Source organism: Bipolaris oryzae, assembly GCF_000523455.1.
Source record: "Bipolaris oryzae ATCC 44560 unplaced genomic scaffold scaffold_194, whole genome shotgun sequence".
Taxonomy (NCBI): domain Eukaryota; kingdom Fungi; phylum Ascomycota; class Dothideomycetes; order Pleosporales; family Pleosporaceae; genus Bipolaris; species Bipolaris oryzae.
Genome location: NW_006911470.1, coordinates 14,186 through 27,703, shown reverse-complemented (window position 1 = coordinate 27,703; position 13,518 = coordinate 14,186). Strand labels below are relative to the sequence as shown.

General features: G+C 50.7%; 4 protein-coding genes across 4 annotated transcripts; 2 read left to right on the top strand and 2 right to left on the bottom strand.

Annotated features, from left to right (window-relative positions):
* Positions 1–2,410: 2,410 nt before the first annotated feature.
* On the bottom strand, positions 2,411–6,862 carry COCMIDRAFT_40543 (uncharacterized protein; the record flags this gene model as incomplete). Its single annotated transcript, XM_007694037.1, has 10 exons — positions 2,411–3,588; positions 3,655–3,926; positions 4,044–4,097; positions 4,407–4,457; positions 4,842–5,330; positions 5,382–5,727; positions 5,778–5,857; positions 5,910–6,267; positions 6,318–6,453; positions 6,503–6,862. 10 exons carry the CDS (start codon positions 6,860–6,862, stop codon positions 2,411–2,413), a joined length of 3,324 nt encoding a protein of 1,107 aa, XP_007692227.1.
* A 1,907-nt stretch (positions 6,863–8,769) lies between these two features.
* Positions 8,770–10,899, top strand: COCMIDRAFT_106655 (uncharacterized protein; the record flags this gene model as incomplete). Its single annotated transcript, XM_007694036.1, has 2 exons — positions 8,770–8,884; positions 8,930–10,899. The coding sequence occupies 2 exons, from the start codon at positions 8,770–8,772 to the stop codon at positions 10,897–10,899; spliced, it is 2,085 nt and encodes a 694-aa protein (XP_007692226.1).
* A 155-nt stretch (positions 10,900–11,054) lies between these two features.
* On the bottom strand, positions 11,055–12,383 carry COCMIDRAFT_106647 (uncharacterized protein; the record flags this gene model as incomplete). The annotated part of the gene is made up of 2 exons (XM_007694035.1): positions 11,055–12,174; positions 12,271–12,383. The coding sequence occupies 2 exons, from the start codon at positions 12,381–12,383 to the stop codon at positions 11,055–11,057; spliced, it is 1,233 nt and encodes a 410-aa protein (XP_007692225.1).
* A 220-nt stretch (positions 12,384–12,603) lies between these two features.
* Positions 12,604–13,518, top strand: COCMIDRAFT_9001 (uncharacterized protein; the record flags this gene model as incomplete). The annotated part of the gene is made up of 2 exons (XM_007694034.1): positions 12,604–12,822; positions 12,874–13,518. 2 exons carry the CDS (start codon positions 12,604–12,606, stop codon positions 13,516–13,518), a joined length of 864 nt encoding a protein of 287 aa, XP_007692224.1.

Below are 13,518 nucleotides of genomic sequence, written 5' to 3'. Positions count from 1 at the left end.
GCCAACCTACCTACTTTAGATCCACGGACTCCACCAGCGCAACCTCACCGCTGCCACTCACCGCTCCGTGGCAGGCCCATGGATGCGCCCGACAAAGTCCCTGGATTTGGGGATCCATCATCTGACAAGTCAAAGGCCGCCGGGCTGTCGTTTCACCAACCACGTCTTGTGGTTCAGCTGCGGGCTCGCACGCCGTGCATCAAGGCGCATTGCCGTGTGGTGCAGTTGCAGGGCTGGATAGAGTCTGGGGCAGCGTGGGGGAGGGTTTTGTTTGGCGCATTCATCTTTTCATCCTTGCCGCTGCTGCCAATTTTCACAAGCAAGCGCCCCAACCGGCTTGCGGGGACACTTGGCCTGCTGCTCTCACTGTCCAACACCATCCATCTATCATCATCATCATCCATTCATCCGTCTGCGCCTGCGTCTGTCCATCTGCATCTTCACAACACTTGGCTGTACATGCCTCTTCCGGCATCGCTCTTGTCCGTCAGCCGATGCAGCCCGGACCGGACTTTTTTTTTGTTGTCTTTGCGTTACCAAGCCGTCCCATATATATGGTGTGTGTGTGTGTGTGTACTTGCGCAGTATGTACTTACACTACTTACTATTACCCCACGTAAGAGTAAACGCACATGGGGCCGTACTTGATACACCCGGCTACAACCGCGGCTTCCTCGTTGCAGACAGCGGCTCCGAGATAACGCGCTGCATTCATTCCAATGCCCTGACAATCCCCGACCAGCACCAGCATGACGTAAAGCCAAAGACAAAACATGAACCCTCGTCATTGTCATCATCATCATAATCACCCTATGTCTCTTGCTCACGCGTGATGCCGACTTCCGCTTCTTGCTGCAAAAATAAACCTCTCCCTTCCACTCGTCAGCATGCATGGCCCCACGTGTACAGCAAAGAGTGTGGAGTAGCTCGTCACCTATCCCGGCTCTACCAACCAAACATCCCTTTTCCTTGAATGTTACAACATAATGCCGTCTACAAGCGTCGCCATACTTCCCTGCTCAGCCACACGGCAATTGCCTTCGGAACACGGATCAAAGTGCTCCTGACGCAACTGCAACCATGGTCGGACCTGTCTTGGTGTGCACAACAGAGCAGCATTCTCTTGTTGAACAGACAAGCAGTGCATACAAACAAACAAACAAATACAGTTCATGAGATGCACGCCACACAAAACAAGCAAATACAGCAAAACACGTGCACGTTCCTTCCCATCTAGCAATTAGAGTAACTACACATGCACGTGCATGCCCTCCTTCCCTCCACTAGCCTCATGTCAACACAACCACAAAATATACGCGCGCACAGACTCTTTTTTTTCGCCCATTATCCAAGCATCCATCTTCCCTATTCCCGAGAACCTTCGCCTTGTTCAACTAGCCATTAGCCTTCAACGCAACTCGTATCCGCTCCCTCCCGACGACTCGCCGGTCCGTACCAAAATAACATTCCCACACCCCCTATCTCACTTTTGCCCCCGAAAAGAACAATCCAAGTCCCAGAACGAAAAAAAACAAATGATCATCCTTCTTGGCAATATCTAACCTTTGCGCCCACAACCCTCCGCTCAAGTCCACTTCATTAAGACTCGACAAAGCCAAGTCAAAGCCAAGCCCACCCATTTCATATCCAAAAACTATATACGCCCCCTCATCTCCTGCTGATCTCTTTTTTCTTTGTTAAACTCGCCGGTAAGTCCCGGAATAGACAAACTACCACACACGCACACGCACACGCACTTTTTTGCATTTTGCCTAACGGAAAGAACTTTTTGCCAAGATGGGACAATCAACGCTTACTAAATGCACAATGACACACATGTGAAATTCTATTTCTGAACGCATACATACATACGTACAAAATGTGTGTTTTACATTGAGTTTTGATGAAGAAAAATCTCCAAAAATAGTTAAGGGGGGGGGAAGGGGAGGAGAGTTATAACAAAGTAAGAATAAACTATGATGAATAATTGACTATTACTACTACTGTTACTACTACTTGCGGTATATACCAAGAAAGATTAATAGTATTTTATGCAAAGTCCCAAGTATGCCCTATACACACTGTCCCCCATCCATGCATCATCCCTTCTCAACCTCGTTTCAGATGTCAGATTCAAACAAAAAATAAGACCGATGTACAATGGTACCGTACAAAGAGAAGAAAAAAACTCCCCATCTTATCCCACATCCTTCGTCTCTCCTCTTCCCCCGCACACAGACCCCTTATGGCCCCACGACGCACTTCCCCGAGACCTGTAGGTAAGAAAGATCGCCCAGCCATTAATCGTGCCTAGCCCTCACCTCCTTACATACACTTTCTTACTAGCCCCTCCCCATATTGCATGCCCCTCCTCTCCCTTCTCCCCCTACCCCTGCCCCTGCCCCTGCCCCTAGCATTCCAGTGCCAACTCCCTCTCCCACTTCTCCCTCACAAACCGCACGGCCCGTGCAAACACTGCATCACGCTCGCGCGCCTCATGCTCCGGCACAAAGGTATTGGGGAACTGCGTCCACCCATGCCTGCAACCGGGAGCGTGCCAAATCTCCAGTCCGCCATTCTTGGCATGGGATGCATTCGAGCACCATTCTTGGCTTTGGCCATTGCCATCACCATCACCATCACCGCTCGTGGTAGTGGTAGTGGCAGTGGTGGTGCCGTCCCAGTCACCTGCTCGGCCATCGCCAAAGCGTACGGGACCCGTCCAGTTGCTACTATTCATCTTGTCCACCCACACATCGCTCTGCACCGCTAGCGAGTCCTTCTCCGGTAGCACAAGAAAAATAGCTGCGTTCTTCTGGATGTGCTCTGGGTCGTTGAGACCGGGGCTAGCGCGAGGATGCGCCCGTAGTTTCTTGGGCAGGTACGTTGGTCCCAAGATAGAGAATAGACCTGGTTGTCTTGGCTTCTCAACGTGGTAGTCGTCTGGTTTGAGCGCGTTTGGCATAGGCCTCCGTGGGCGTTCGTGCGGCAGCAGCCGTGCGTCGAGAGACGGGTAGAAGAGTAGCAGTGGGAGCAGTCGCGGTTGCGCTTCGGGTGGTGGGAGGAGCGACGGCCATGACTGGAATGGATCGTCTAGAATTGTTGCTCTGCGGTTTGCCGGGAGTGTCGGTGACATGCAATCGCGATCCGCAGGCCCGAGTGTTTGTGATTCCATCATTCCCATCTGTGGACAGGGTGGAATCGATATCGCCATGTTGAGCGCTATGTTGCCTCCGGCTGAGAAACCAGATATCGCCAGATGCGTGGGATCAAGCACCATATCCGTGGCATGCTGGATGTGCGGAAGAACTGGCTCTTTTTTGTTCTTTCCCTCCAGCACATTCGTCCGCACCATGGAGTAGTATCTCTGCACCTCTTGCCGTAGGACCTTGCCTGCCTCTGATGTCCCGCTCGTATCTAGAATTGCAGATAGCACATCCTCTGCATCGTGAATCGCCGCGGGAAACTGGTGGAACGGTCCGATGCGATACGATACGCTCAGCACCACGGCCCCAAGCTCACGCGACATCATCGATGCATATGGTGCCTGTTCAAGCGGCGATCCCATAATGAAGCCGCCTCCATGTACTACAACACGCACCCAAAGTCAGCATACTCGCCACAAGCATCCTGGGGTACACGGGTCCTACACACAGTCCAAAACAACCGGTACATGCCATTCGCCCGTCTCTTTCCGCTGCTGCTCACTCTCTGCATCTGCATCCGCCGGTGCCGGCGGCACGAATGTGTACGCGTAGATGAGATGCCCCTTGCGGCTCGGCAGCGCAATCAGGAATGGATGCGGACCCTTCGGCGATGTCAGGTGCAGGATGGACAGCGGCACGAAGCGCGGAAGTTGTACGAGCGCCGTCCGCCATTGGATGTGGAATGGGAGCCGGAAAAAATACGCGATCGAGTGCCAGAAGCTGCCCATCGTTGTGGCCGCATAGGGATGAGTTGGACGAACCTAGCGCAGCATGCTCTGAGCATCGCGCGAGGGCGAGAAAAGGTGCGCTGCGAGTGCTGAGTGAGCAGTCGCCTACGTACAACGTAGATAGGCGAAGCATGGCGTGTCCAAGCTGCCCAGATTGAGGGCGCTGAACAAAGGCGGATTCGTGACGTCAGTCCATGAACCATGTCATCCACAATCGCCATTGCAAGGCGGGAAACATCAATAGTAGTGTTTAGCATGCCCCTGCTAGCTGGGCCAAAGCTTCAACAGGCGAAGCTTTGCAAGGATGTCTGGTAGTGCCGAGGCAGAGCACAACTTCTTCATCAAAAGTGGACCTCCTTTGGCATTTTATGTCGTCCCAACCGTCTCGTAGAATTAACAAGCATCTAACCTGACCATACCGCAAATACAATTACAACCAGCTCAATTTCATAATTTTGCATCCACTACACACCTTCTGGTAGCTGGATACGGGCAAAATACTTCTTCCATGTGCGCATCGACACTACAGCATCAGCATGCATACTGGCGTCTAGTTTGACGGGACTTCCAACGGCATAAGCATGGCACAGAAGTCTTTCCATCTTTGCATCTTCGTCCTTGAAACATCGCAACCACACAAACCTCATTCATCGGCTTCTGCACATGTAATTGGCATTTTGTCTACGTGGACAGGCTACTATAGTCTCCTTCCCACAAATGACCCATGATCCGCCCCCGCTGAAATGCTTTTGTGAACTCTCCATCAAAGAGATGCTATTACCCCACCATGCTGTGAAGCCTTAACCACGAGCCCATCGAGTACAGTCAGTAATGATCCGCATCGAGACGGCTATCGAGCACGGTCGAAGAGTGTATGCAAGCTATAGGGTACCTCTTGATAGCTCACCAAGATGCAACCTTGTCGTCAGCATCTGCAGAGAAGCTCTCACCACCAAAGCCCCCAGCACTACCAAAGCCAGCAGCTGCCTCGTTACCAAAAGTGGCACTAATGTCAAATCCGCCAGCTTCTCCGCCAAAACCACCACCCAGGCCATCGTCAGACTCTTCGTCAGTGCCATCATGCCACTCAATGGCCGACGGGTTTTGAGGCTTGAACTGTTCAAGGAAGTCGCTCACCTCCTGTCCCGATTCAATGAGAACCTTGACCAGATCTTCGGCAATATCCTGGTTGCCGTCGTTGAAGAAAGAGGTGGCTTTCCCTTCGTTGCCAATACGCGCGGTGCGGCCAATGCGATGAACGTACTCGGTAATGCCACCGTGCTGACTTGAGGGTAGGTCGTAGTTAATGACATGCTTGACGTTGGCGACATCGAGACCACGAGCAGTGACACCAGTGGCGACCAGGATAGGACAACGTCCAGTCCGGAACGAACGGCTATTCACACTTTTAGTAGCAATTCATCTCAGCTAGGCAGTAAGTACTTACAGAGCATCCTCGCGCTCACGCTGAGTGCGATCTGAGTGGATCGAAGTGACGGGCAAGCCTTTGTTGTACAGAAAGTCGTCGACCTTATCGCATTTGAACTTGGTATTGACGAAGATGAGGGAACGCTGTGGGCCTCCATCGAAGAGCAAATCGAAGAGTTCCTTATTCTTATCATCGTCCTCAACGAAGCGGATCTCCTGCTTGATGTTGCGATGAGTGCTACCGACCCTTCCTACTTTGATTCGAACAAAGCCTTCTTCCATGTACTCCTTGGCAAGCCTACGAGCGGCTTTGGAGAAGGTAGCAGAGAGCATGACAATGGTATGATCCGCATCGGAGTTGACGTCTGTAGCAATCATCAGCAAGTAGAAAAGAAAAGGAGTTGGTAACTCATACCAGCACCAGAAAACACTTTCTCCATGGCTTCCTCCCAGCCACTTGAAAGCAACTCGTCGGCTTCGTCGATGACGGTGAACCTGTGAGCTTGTTAGTGCATAAATTCCATGAACAGTAATCTAGTTGGCGTACTTGAGGCGGCGGAGCGAAAGGAGATTGTTGTTCTGCATAAAGTCCATGAGGCGTCCTGGAGTGGCAATGAGGATATCACAACCCATCTCGAGCTGCTCGCGCTGATTCCTCGTGGGAGCACCGCCATACACAACACAAGGGCGCAACATTGTACGGTAGCACAGGCGACGAGTCAGATCGAATGTCTGAGTAGCAAGCTCGCGAGTAGGGCACACAATCAATACCAGAGGCTCGGCACGGACCCGGTCTGTAAGAGGGTTGTAGCGGGCTGGGTTGGGTCGAGGTGCTGCCAACTGACGAGCCTTACCCATGAGCTTTGAGAGGATGGGAACCAGGAATGCAGCCGTCTTTCCAGATCCTGAGCACTTTTAGCAATGTATCAAATAACGTAATGCTGACGATACTTACCGGTCTGCGCAATAGCGACCACGTCGTTGCCAGTCAGAATGGCTGGGATGCAATACGACTGGATAGGAGTTGGAGCACCATACTGGCACAACTTGACATTCTCAAGCATGATCGGGTGCAAACCGGCATCCTCAAACTATGCCAATGATTAGTACAGATTATTGAAGTGAGATGGGGTATCTTACGTTGCGAACAGGGTTGATCTTGGTAGGGCCTTGAACAGTGACTTCGAATGAGAGAGCGCTGATCGCACTGCCGGCACGCTGCAGATATTCATCCTGGAAGAGCATCTTCTCAAGCTCAGGATTGGGCTCACCAACATCGCCAAACTCATCGTCCCACTGATAGACGGCGGCATCTGACAGCCAGGGAGCAGCGTCGCGAGTCTCGTCTGCAGCAGGCGTGCCGCCGACAACAGTGTCATACTGGAAGGGGATTGGGTTGGTCCATCCAGCCTCTTTGGCACGGGCAAGATCCCTTGCCAGCTGCTCCGCGCGGTCTGTAGCAGCGCCAGCAACAGTCTTAGGCGGATCTGCGTTAGACATGTTGACAATGCTAGGTAGTGTAGTGGTGATGCTGGGAGCGAGACAGCAGTTGATGGACAAGTAAGAAGCTTCTTATGGTTTAAGCGAGGTGACTAGGAGATTACAAATAAGCTGTTTGCCCACTGTATACAGAAATGGCAAGCACTGTGCGTCACCGCGTGGCTTGGCACGATCCTACCTGCAGACCTTGACGGCGACGACGGGGACAGGTGAGAGACCAGCTGCTTTGATCGGTGAGGTAAGAGAGTATTAGGTGAAGTCAGATATGTATGTATAGTCTGTGGTTATCGTGTGCCGGATAGGTGGGCATTGAGGTTCTGGGAGGCAACTTTCGGCACGAGCAATCACCTGAAGAATGTAACCAAGCAACACGCGCATGCCTATAGGATAGAGTCATGAGGTGATTTGTGAGTGTTTTTAGATGCTGATCTATGCTGTGAGGTCATTGAGAGTAGCATGAAAGTTATTCTGTGTTACATGTAACGAGAGCGTCTCTTGTGTCGGCAGTACGTGACAAGCGGCATAGCAATCGTCGATATGCAGTTGTAAGAATCGGCATGTTTGGTCAACTGTATATCCCTGAAGAGTATGTGGTAGTTATCACTACAAGTCAATAAGAATACCAAGGCCCACATATAGCCCACAAGTACACTGCAAGTCTTGTTAGTCTCAAAGCAATATTGATCGAAGCAGGAAACCACATTCAAAGCGAAGCCATATCTTTCTGTCTGCACAACCAACAGGTCAATATAACTTTTGTTCTAAATCTAGCTGATATTACGATCAGTCCCTAAGGTGGTTTCATACGCAAAGAAATGCGATCTGATTAGCTCTGAGAATCTCTATCCTCATAAGCCACATAGCTGTGCTGATATATCAGAAATTTCTGTAGTGTTTGGATAGCGTCTAGTGAGTCAACAAACACTAGACTCTCCGCCAATCCAACCAGCCCAAGACCAGCTCAAAATATGAGCAGAAAAACAAACAAGAAAACAAACGAGAAATCTAACCAAAGAATCGCCTAGAAAAAAAGTCAGAGAACAATGTCACAAACAACAGGAAGTATTCCCTCCTTGGCACCAGACATGAAAGCAAGACAAGGGCAGTTGGAGATCGTGGCCTACAGAGGTCTGCTTTAGAAGGTAATGATCATTGCGGACCATACATGTCATGCATTGTGCTACCACGCCAATCATCAGTATTGGCAGATCAGGAGTCTGATGGCACAACTGGAAGCAATAAGGAGATAAGGATAGAGAGATTCCATTATTACTCTCGCTGTAGTCAACTTGGATTTTACTTGTTTATTGGTTACTTTACTCAACAAGAAAGTGGCCTGTTAGTCTATAGGAATATAGATGAGTTGTTGTTAACCCCCGCTGTTTTTGTGCACGCCACTGTACCGAATCGCTAGACAAATCTCACAGCCCTCACCCAGACTGAGATCAGGGAATATATCGCAACACCATGTAACAAATAAGTCAAATAATCGGCTTTGCATAGGAGTTGTCAGAGTCAAAGGGGTTATTTTAATCATTTGTATTGAATGACACAGAGGGCTATCTGAAGTGGTTAGGCACAGTCGCTCGGAAATTGGTTGCAGTAGTCAATCAAGGAAAGAATTTCAAGAAAGCTTCCTCTGAACCAAAAGTCAAAAAACCTCGTTCCACAGTGTCAGAAAATCGAACAGTAGATAGTTTTCGATACTGAGTTGATCTGCATATAATGTTATACACAAAGGGATGTGGCTGGCTTAACATGTCTCATGCCTACGTCATTGCCTCCTTGTTCGTGCACGCGACCTCGCAGCTGATCTTGTTTATCTCAACTGCGGTACCCACCCATCTGGACTCCCCCAGACCCCCAGAAAAAAAAACCCCCGAAACTTCGATATACCCCTCTCAACCATGAACGACCCCGGGCTCGATGAGCCGGCGCAAGAAGCCGCCCAGGATGTCGAAAATAGAATGCAAGCCGAAGACGAGCAAGCGGAGCGCGAGGAACGGCAGTATCTTGATCCAAGTTATGTAACCAGTATTATTACCACTACGCAGTCATTTTTTTAAGTTTGGGCTAATCAAATAAACAGTCGATGGTGGTTTGCATCTACAGCAAGTCCACTCATAGCAGGAACCTTTGGTCCAATTGCAAACGGCATGTCCATCTGTGCCCTGGTTGAAAAGTGGCGCGTATATATCCCACCCGGCAGCGACGAGGCCCATGGAACCAAGATTGCAGATCCGAAATGGCTCATCGCAGTGAACTCGGTATCTCTCGTTTTTGCCCTATCGGCAAATGCCAGTCTACTGCTCAACATGTCGAGAAGACTCAAATTTGCTATTGCGCAACCCATTACCATTATTGGGTTTTACATGGCTAGCTTTCTGCTCATAGCACTGGTTGGAGTGGCTTCGTCGTCGGTGTTTCGTATTCAGCCTATGCAGCAACATGCGATGAGTCAGGCTTTTTACTATGCTATCATGGCTGCGGGGGTTTACTTCATTATTGCATCGCTGATGATGTTCACGGCGTTTGGAGCGTACACTGGGCATTATGATCGCGAATTCCGACTTACAGCTAGTCAGCGGACGCTAATGCTGCAGACCATTGCCTTTGTGTGCTACCTCCTCATCGGAGCTCTGATATTTTCTTACGTGGAGAACTGGGCATTTTTGGACGCAGTCTTCTGGGCTAACTTCACGCTGCTTACCATGGGGTTCGGCGGAGAGTTTGTGCCAAAAACGCACACGGGCCGCTCTTTGTTGATTCCATACGCCATCGGAGGGCTAGTAACGGTCGGTCTGGTAATCGGATCTATCAGGTCGCTCGTGCTCGAGCATGGAAAGCAAAAGATGACGGCTCGGTTCACAGAAGTCAAGAGACAGAAAGTACTGGAGTCGATTGACGAGGAAACAAAGACGATACGTATTTCGCTATTCAAAAAAGTAACGTTTTGCTTAAAGGGCTTGAAAGAATCGCAAAGACGTGAGCAAGAGTTTCGCGTTATGCGACGCGTGCAAGAATTGTCTGAAAGGAAGAGAAGGTATACTGCCTTGGCACTGTCAACAGCAGCGGCTTTATTGCTCTGGTTCATGGGAGCTCTGGTATTCTGGTATTCAGAAGAGCCACAAGGATTCTCTTACTTTGTCTCCCTCTACTACGCATACGTGTCGCTCCTGACGATTGGTTACGGGGACTACGTCGTCCAAAGCAATGCTGGCAAAGCCTTCATGGTATTCTGGAGCTTAGTCGCGGTCCCCACCCTTACAATCCTCATCTCCAACATGGGCGACACGGTCATCAAAGCTTTCAAAGACTTCACGATCTGGGTTGGCTCCCTCACTGTCTTGCCCGATGAAGAAGGTCTAAGTGCTGCACTCAAAGTTGGATGGACAAGAATCAAGAAGGGCAAATGGGACAAGAAAGCCTACCAAGACGATTCGGCCAACGAGCACAAGCACTACACCCAAGACCGACTAACCACACACGCCGAAGAAGCAGAGTTTGGAGAGGAGGAAAAAGAAGCAAGCCATTACGATGACAATCTCGAACTAGACACCCACTTCTACCACTACGTCCTCGCAAAAGAAATCCGCACCCTCATAAAAGATCTTGAGATAGAGCCGTCCAAACAATATGAATACCACGAATGGGGATATTACCTACGCCTAATTGGCCAGAGCGAAAGCGACGCTTCGTACCACCGGCGGCCGCACACTCATCCCCACTACGACGACGGCGAAGCCCCCGATATCGGTTCTGCAGGCGATAGCAAGCAGCAGCGCTGGAGCTGGCTTGGCCTCCGTAGTCCGCTCATGGGCAACGTGTCTGAGCCCCAGTGGCTGCTTCAGAGACTGACTACGACGCTTGAGAGGGCGATGCTTAGGATGAGTCTGGGGGATAGTAAGGCTAAGAGGGCGAGGCCGCCTATTTCGTTACGGGAATTGAGGGGTTCGGGTAGGGGGAAGTTGTCGCAGGAGATGGAGGGAAATATAAGGTTTGAGGGGCAGGGGGAAGAGAAGGATTCTGCGCGTTGAGGGAGTGGAAAAGGATACTTGTATAGACATGCGGGTAGATAAATACTTGTATAAACTTTTAACCAGTGAATCCGAGTCGTAATGTGTTACTGGGTATATATAGATGAAGCAGTATTCACGTGGCCAAGAGAGCAGACTCGTTCCTTCCAAACTACCTACTTTAATCGTCCAAAATCGGCCTTCAGCTCAACATCTCCTTCATCATCCACCACTTTGCCTCGATCCCACTCTCTAGCCTCTCCTTTCCCTTTCCAAACCACATCCTCCTCATTCTGTCCTTCGCCTCTCTCCCACTTCCTCACTTGTTCGTCTGTAAATCCCGCAGACTTGAGACGTTCGGCGCCCTGTTGCTTCCAGCGTGCGCGGTCACGCAACGCCTCCAAGGCATCGCCCCAGTCGTCTTCATTATCGGAGTCTGCACGGACGTCGACTTTAGGGTCGTAGGTAGACGAGAAACGTGATTCGATACCCATAGAGTTTGGCTTGAAAGCGCCGCGGCCTTTGGAGCGTACCGTGGGTTCGGAAGATGGCGGGAGCGGGCCGACAATGGCTTCGAGAGGGTCGGAATCAGATGCTGGGGAAGCGGCATGTCTTTTGGAGCTTGGCCGGTCTTTTTCCCGGTCAGATCTACGTTTGGAGCTTTTTTCGGTGTCTCTAGGAGAGCGTCCTCTATGTTCGCGCCGTTTTTCATGCCGATCATAGTGTCGAGGTGGTGGTGATCGGGATTGTGAAGTCGTATCAGAGTATGACCTTCGTCTTCTGTGCCTGCGCTCTTCGCGGTCTCTTCTCCGTGACCTCTGATCGGCATCAGAATCGCTTCCTTTGTGCCTGTGAGCCTTGTCGTGAGGTGACCTTGACCGTCTACGTTTCCGCCAAGAAGAATCCCTCTCGTCATTACTGTCGTGTCTCCTTTTGTGGCGCTTCCTGTCTCTGTGTCGGTGGGGCGAAGTATTCTTGGAGGATTCTCGCTCTTTGCTTCTTCTTCTTCGTCGTCTCCTATGCCTGTCTTCGTCCTCACTATGGTCACGCCGTCTATCAGAGTGCGTTTTTGTGAAATCATCATCCCCTAGGGCTGGGGTCAATATTCCAGGAGCCCTTCTTTCTTGCTCTTCTTCATAGCGCATATCTCTTCTTTTGCGCTCGCGGTTCATCGTCCTCAGTCGCGCACGAGACTCTTCTGCCTCTTTCGCAAGTAGCGCTGCATTGTGACGGTCGGTTTGACGGATGATGTTTCTTAAGAAGTTCTTGTTGGGTTTTGGGGCGCCTAAGTTTGCTCTGAGAAAAGTCAGCATTAACTACCTGAGCAGAGAGTGTTGTTGTACTTTCAACGCTCATATAACGCCATGACTGGCACACAGGCTTGGAACGCACCTCCTGGGGTTGAAGGCATCGATGCCGACAAGTTCATATTTCTTTGTTGCGTTCTTTGCGTCTTGCTTCAGTAGCTCAGCGACGTATTCGTCGTCGTCTAAGTTCTTTGTCATGATTCGTGGTGCTCCTTGTGACCAGAAAAGGGCAAGGATTGCCAAAGATCAAAGCTCCTGAGATGCTTGGAGAATGATGTGCGATCATTCCAACGAACAACGCTAGTCTGCATGCGGTAACTGCCGCGGGGAAATCTGCCCTTAGATGCCAGCCGCGACCGTCGCCAAAACAAACACTTGAATTCCTTCATACTCTAAAACACAGGATATAGCAAGCAAAATGGGTCCCAAACGAAAGTCTGCAGTTCCAACACCAGCATCAGCGTTAGAACAGTTACAGCAATCACAGTCGCTCAAGCTTCTGGCCATTGCGGAGACACTGGCTCCAAAAGATCTCCCTCAAACTGGAAAGAAGCGCAACTCTGCAGCATCTGAGGATAGCGAACAGAATAGCGACACACATCCTGCAGCCCTCGAAGCTGATTTGTTACATTACAAAGTATGCAGGGCCTGAGAAGTTGTCTTGGGTCAGGTCTAATCACAACGACAGGAACTATTCAGCAAGCTCCGCTTCAGTTATGTCGAACAAGTCACCAAAGAAAAGTTCCTGCGCAGCATCACCGAAAACCCGCCTCGGCTTGTTGACGCTCATGAGAACGATGAGAAGGAGAAGGAGATACTGGGCCTGAAAGCGGAGCTCAAGAAGCGCAAGTTGGAGGTGGCCGACATCTTGAAGCAGTTGGAGGACAAGGGCAAGGAGCTCGCAATACGCTACGAGGGCGTGCAATTACGGACACAACAGCTTGAGTCTCTCCCAACCGAGATCGAAGGGCTGGAGGCGAACATTGAACGATTGAAGCACGAACAAGCGCCAGCCTCAACCAATCCCGAGCTTGCTCTTCCGCTTCCCGAGACTCAGCGAGTGCTCAGCGAACGAGAGGCAGAGCTTGCAGCTCTTAACGCACAGATTGCCAGTCTCCAGGCCACTATTCCGAACCGAGGCAGAGATCTGGAGAAGCTGGAGCGTGAGCTGAGGCCATTGGAGACACAAAAGCAGGGGACGGTAGCGGCGGCCAGAGAGGCTCAGAGGAGGAGGGAAGAGGGCGGTGGTATAGGGGACGAATTGGAGGAGCGAGGCAGGTGGCTCCGGGCCTCTGAAAAGGCGCTAAAGGAAATGCTAGAGGTAGAGGGGTGA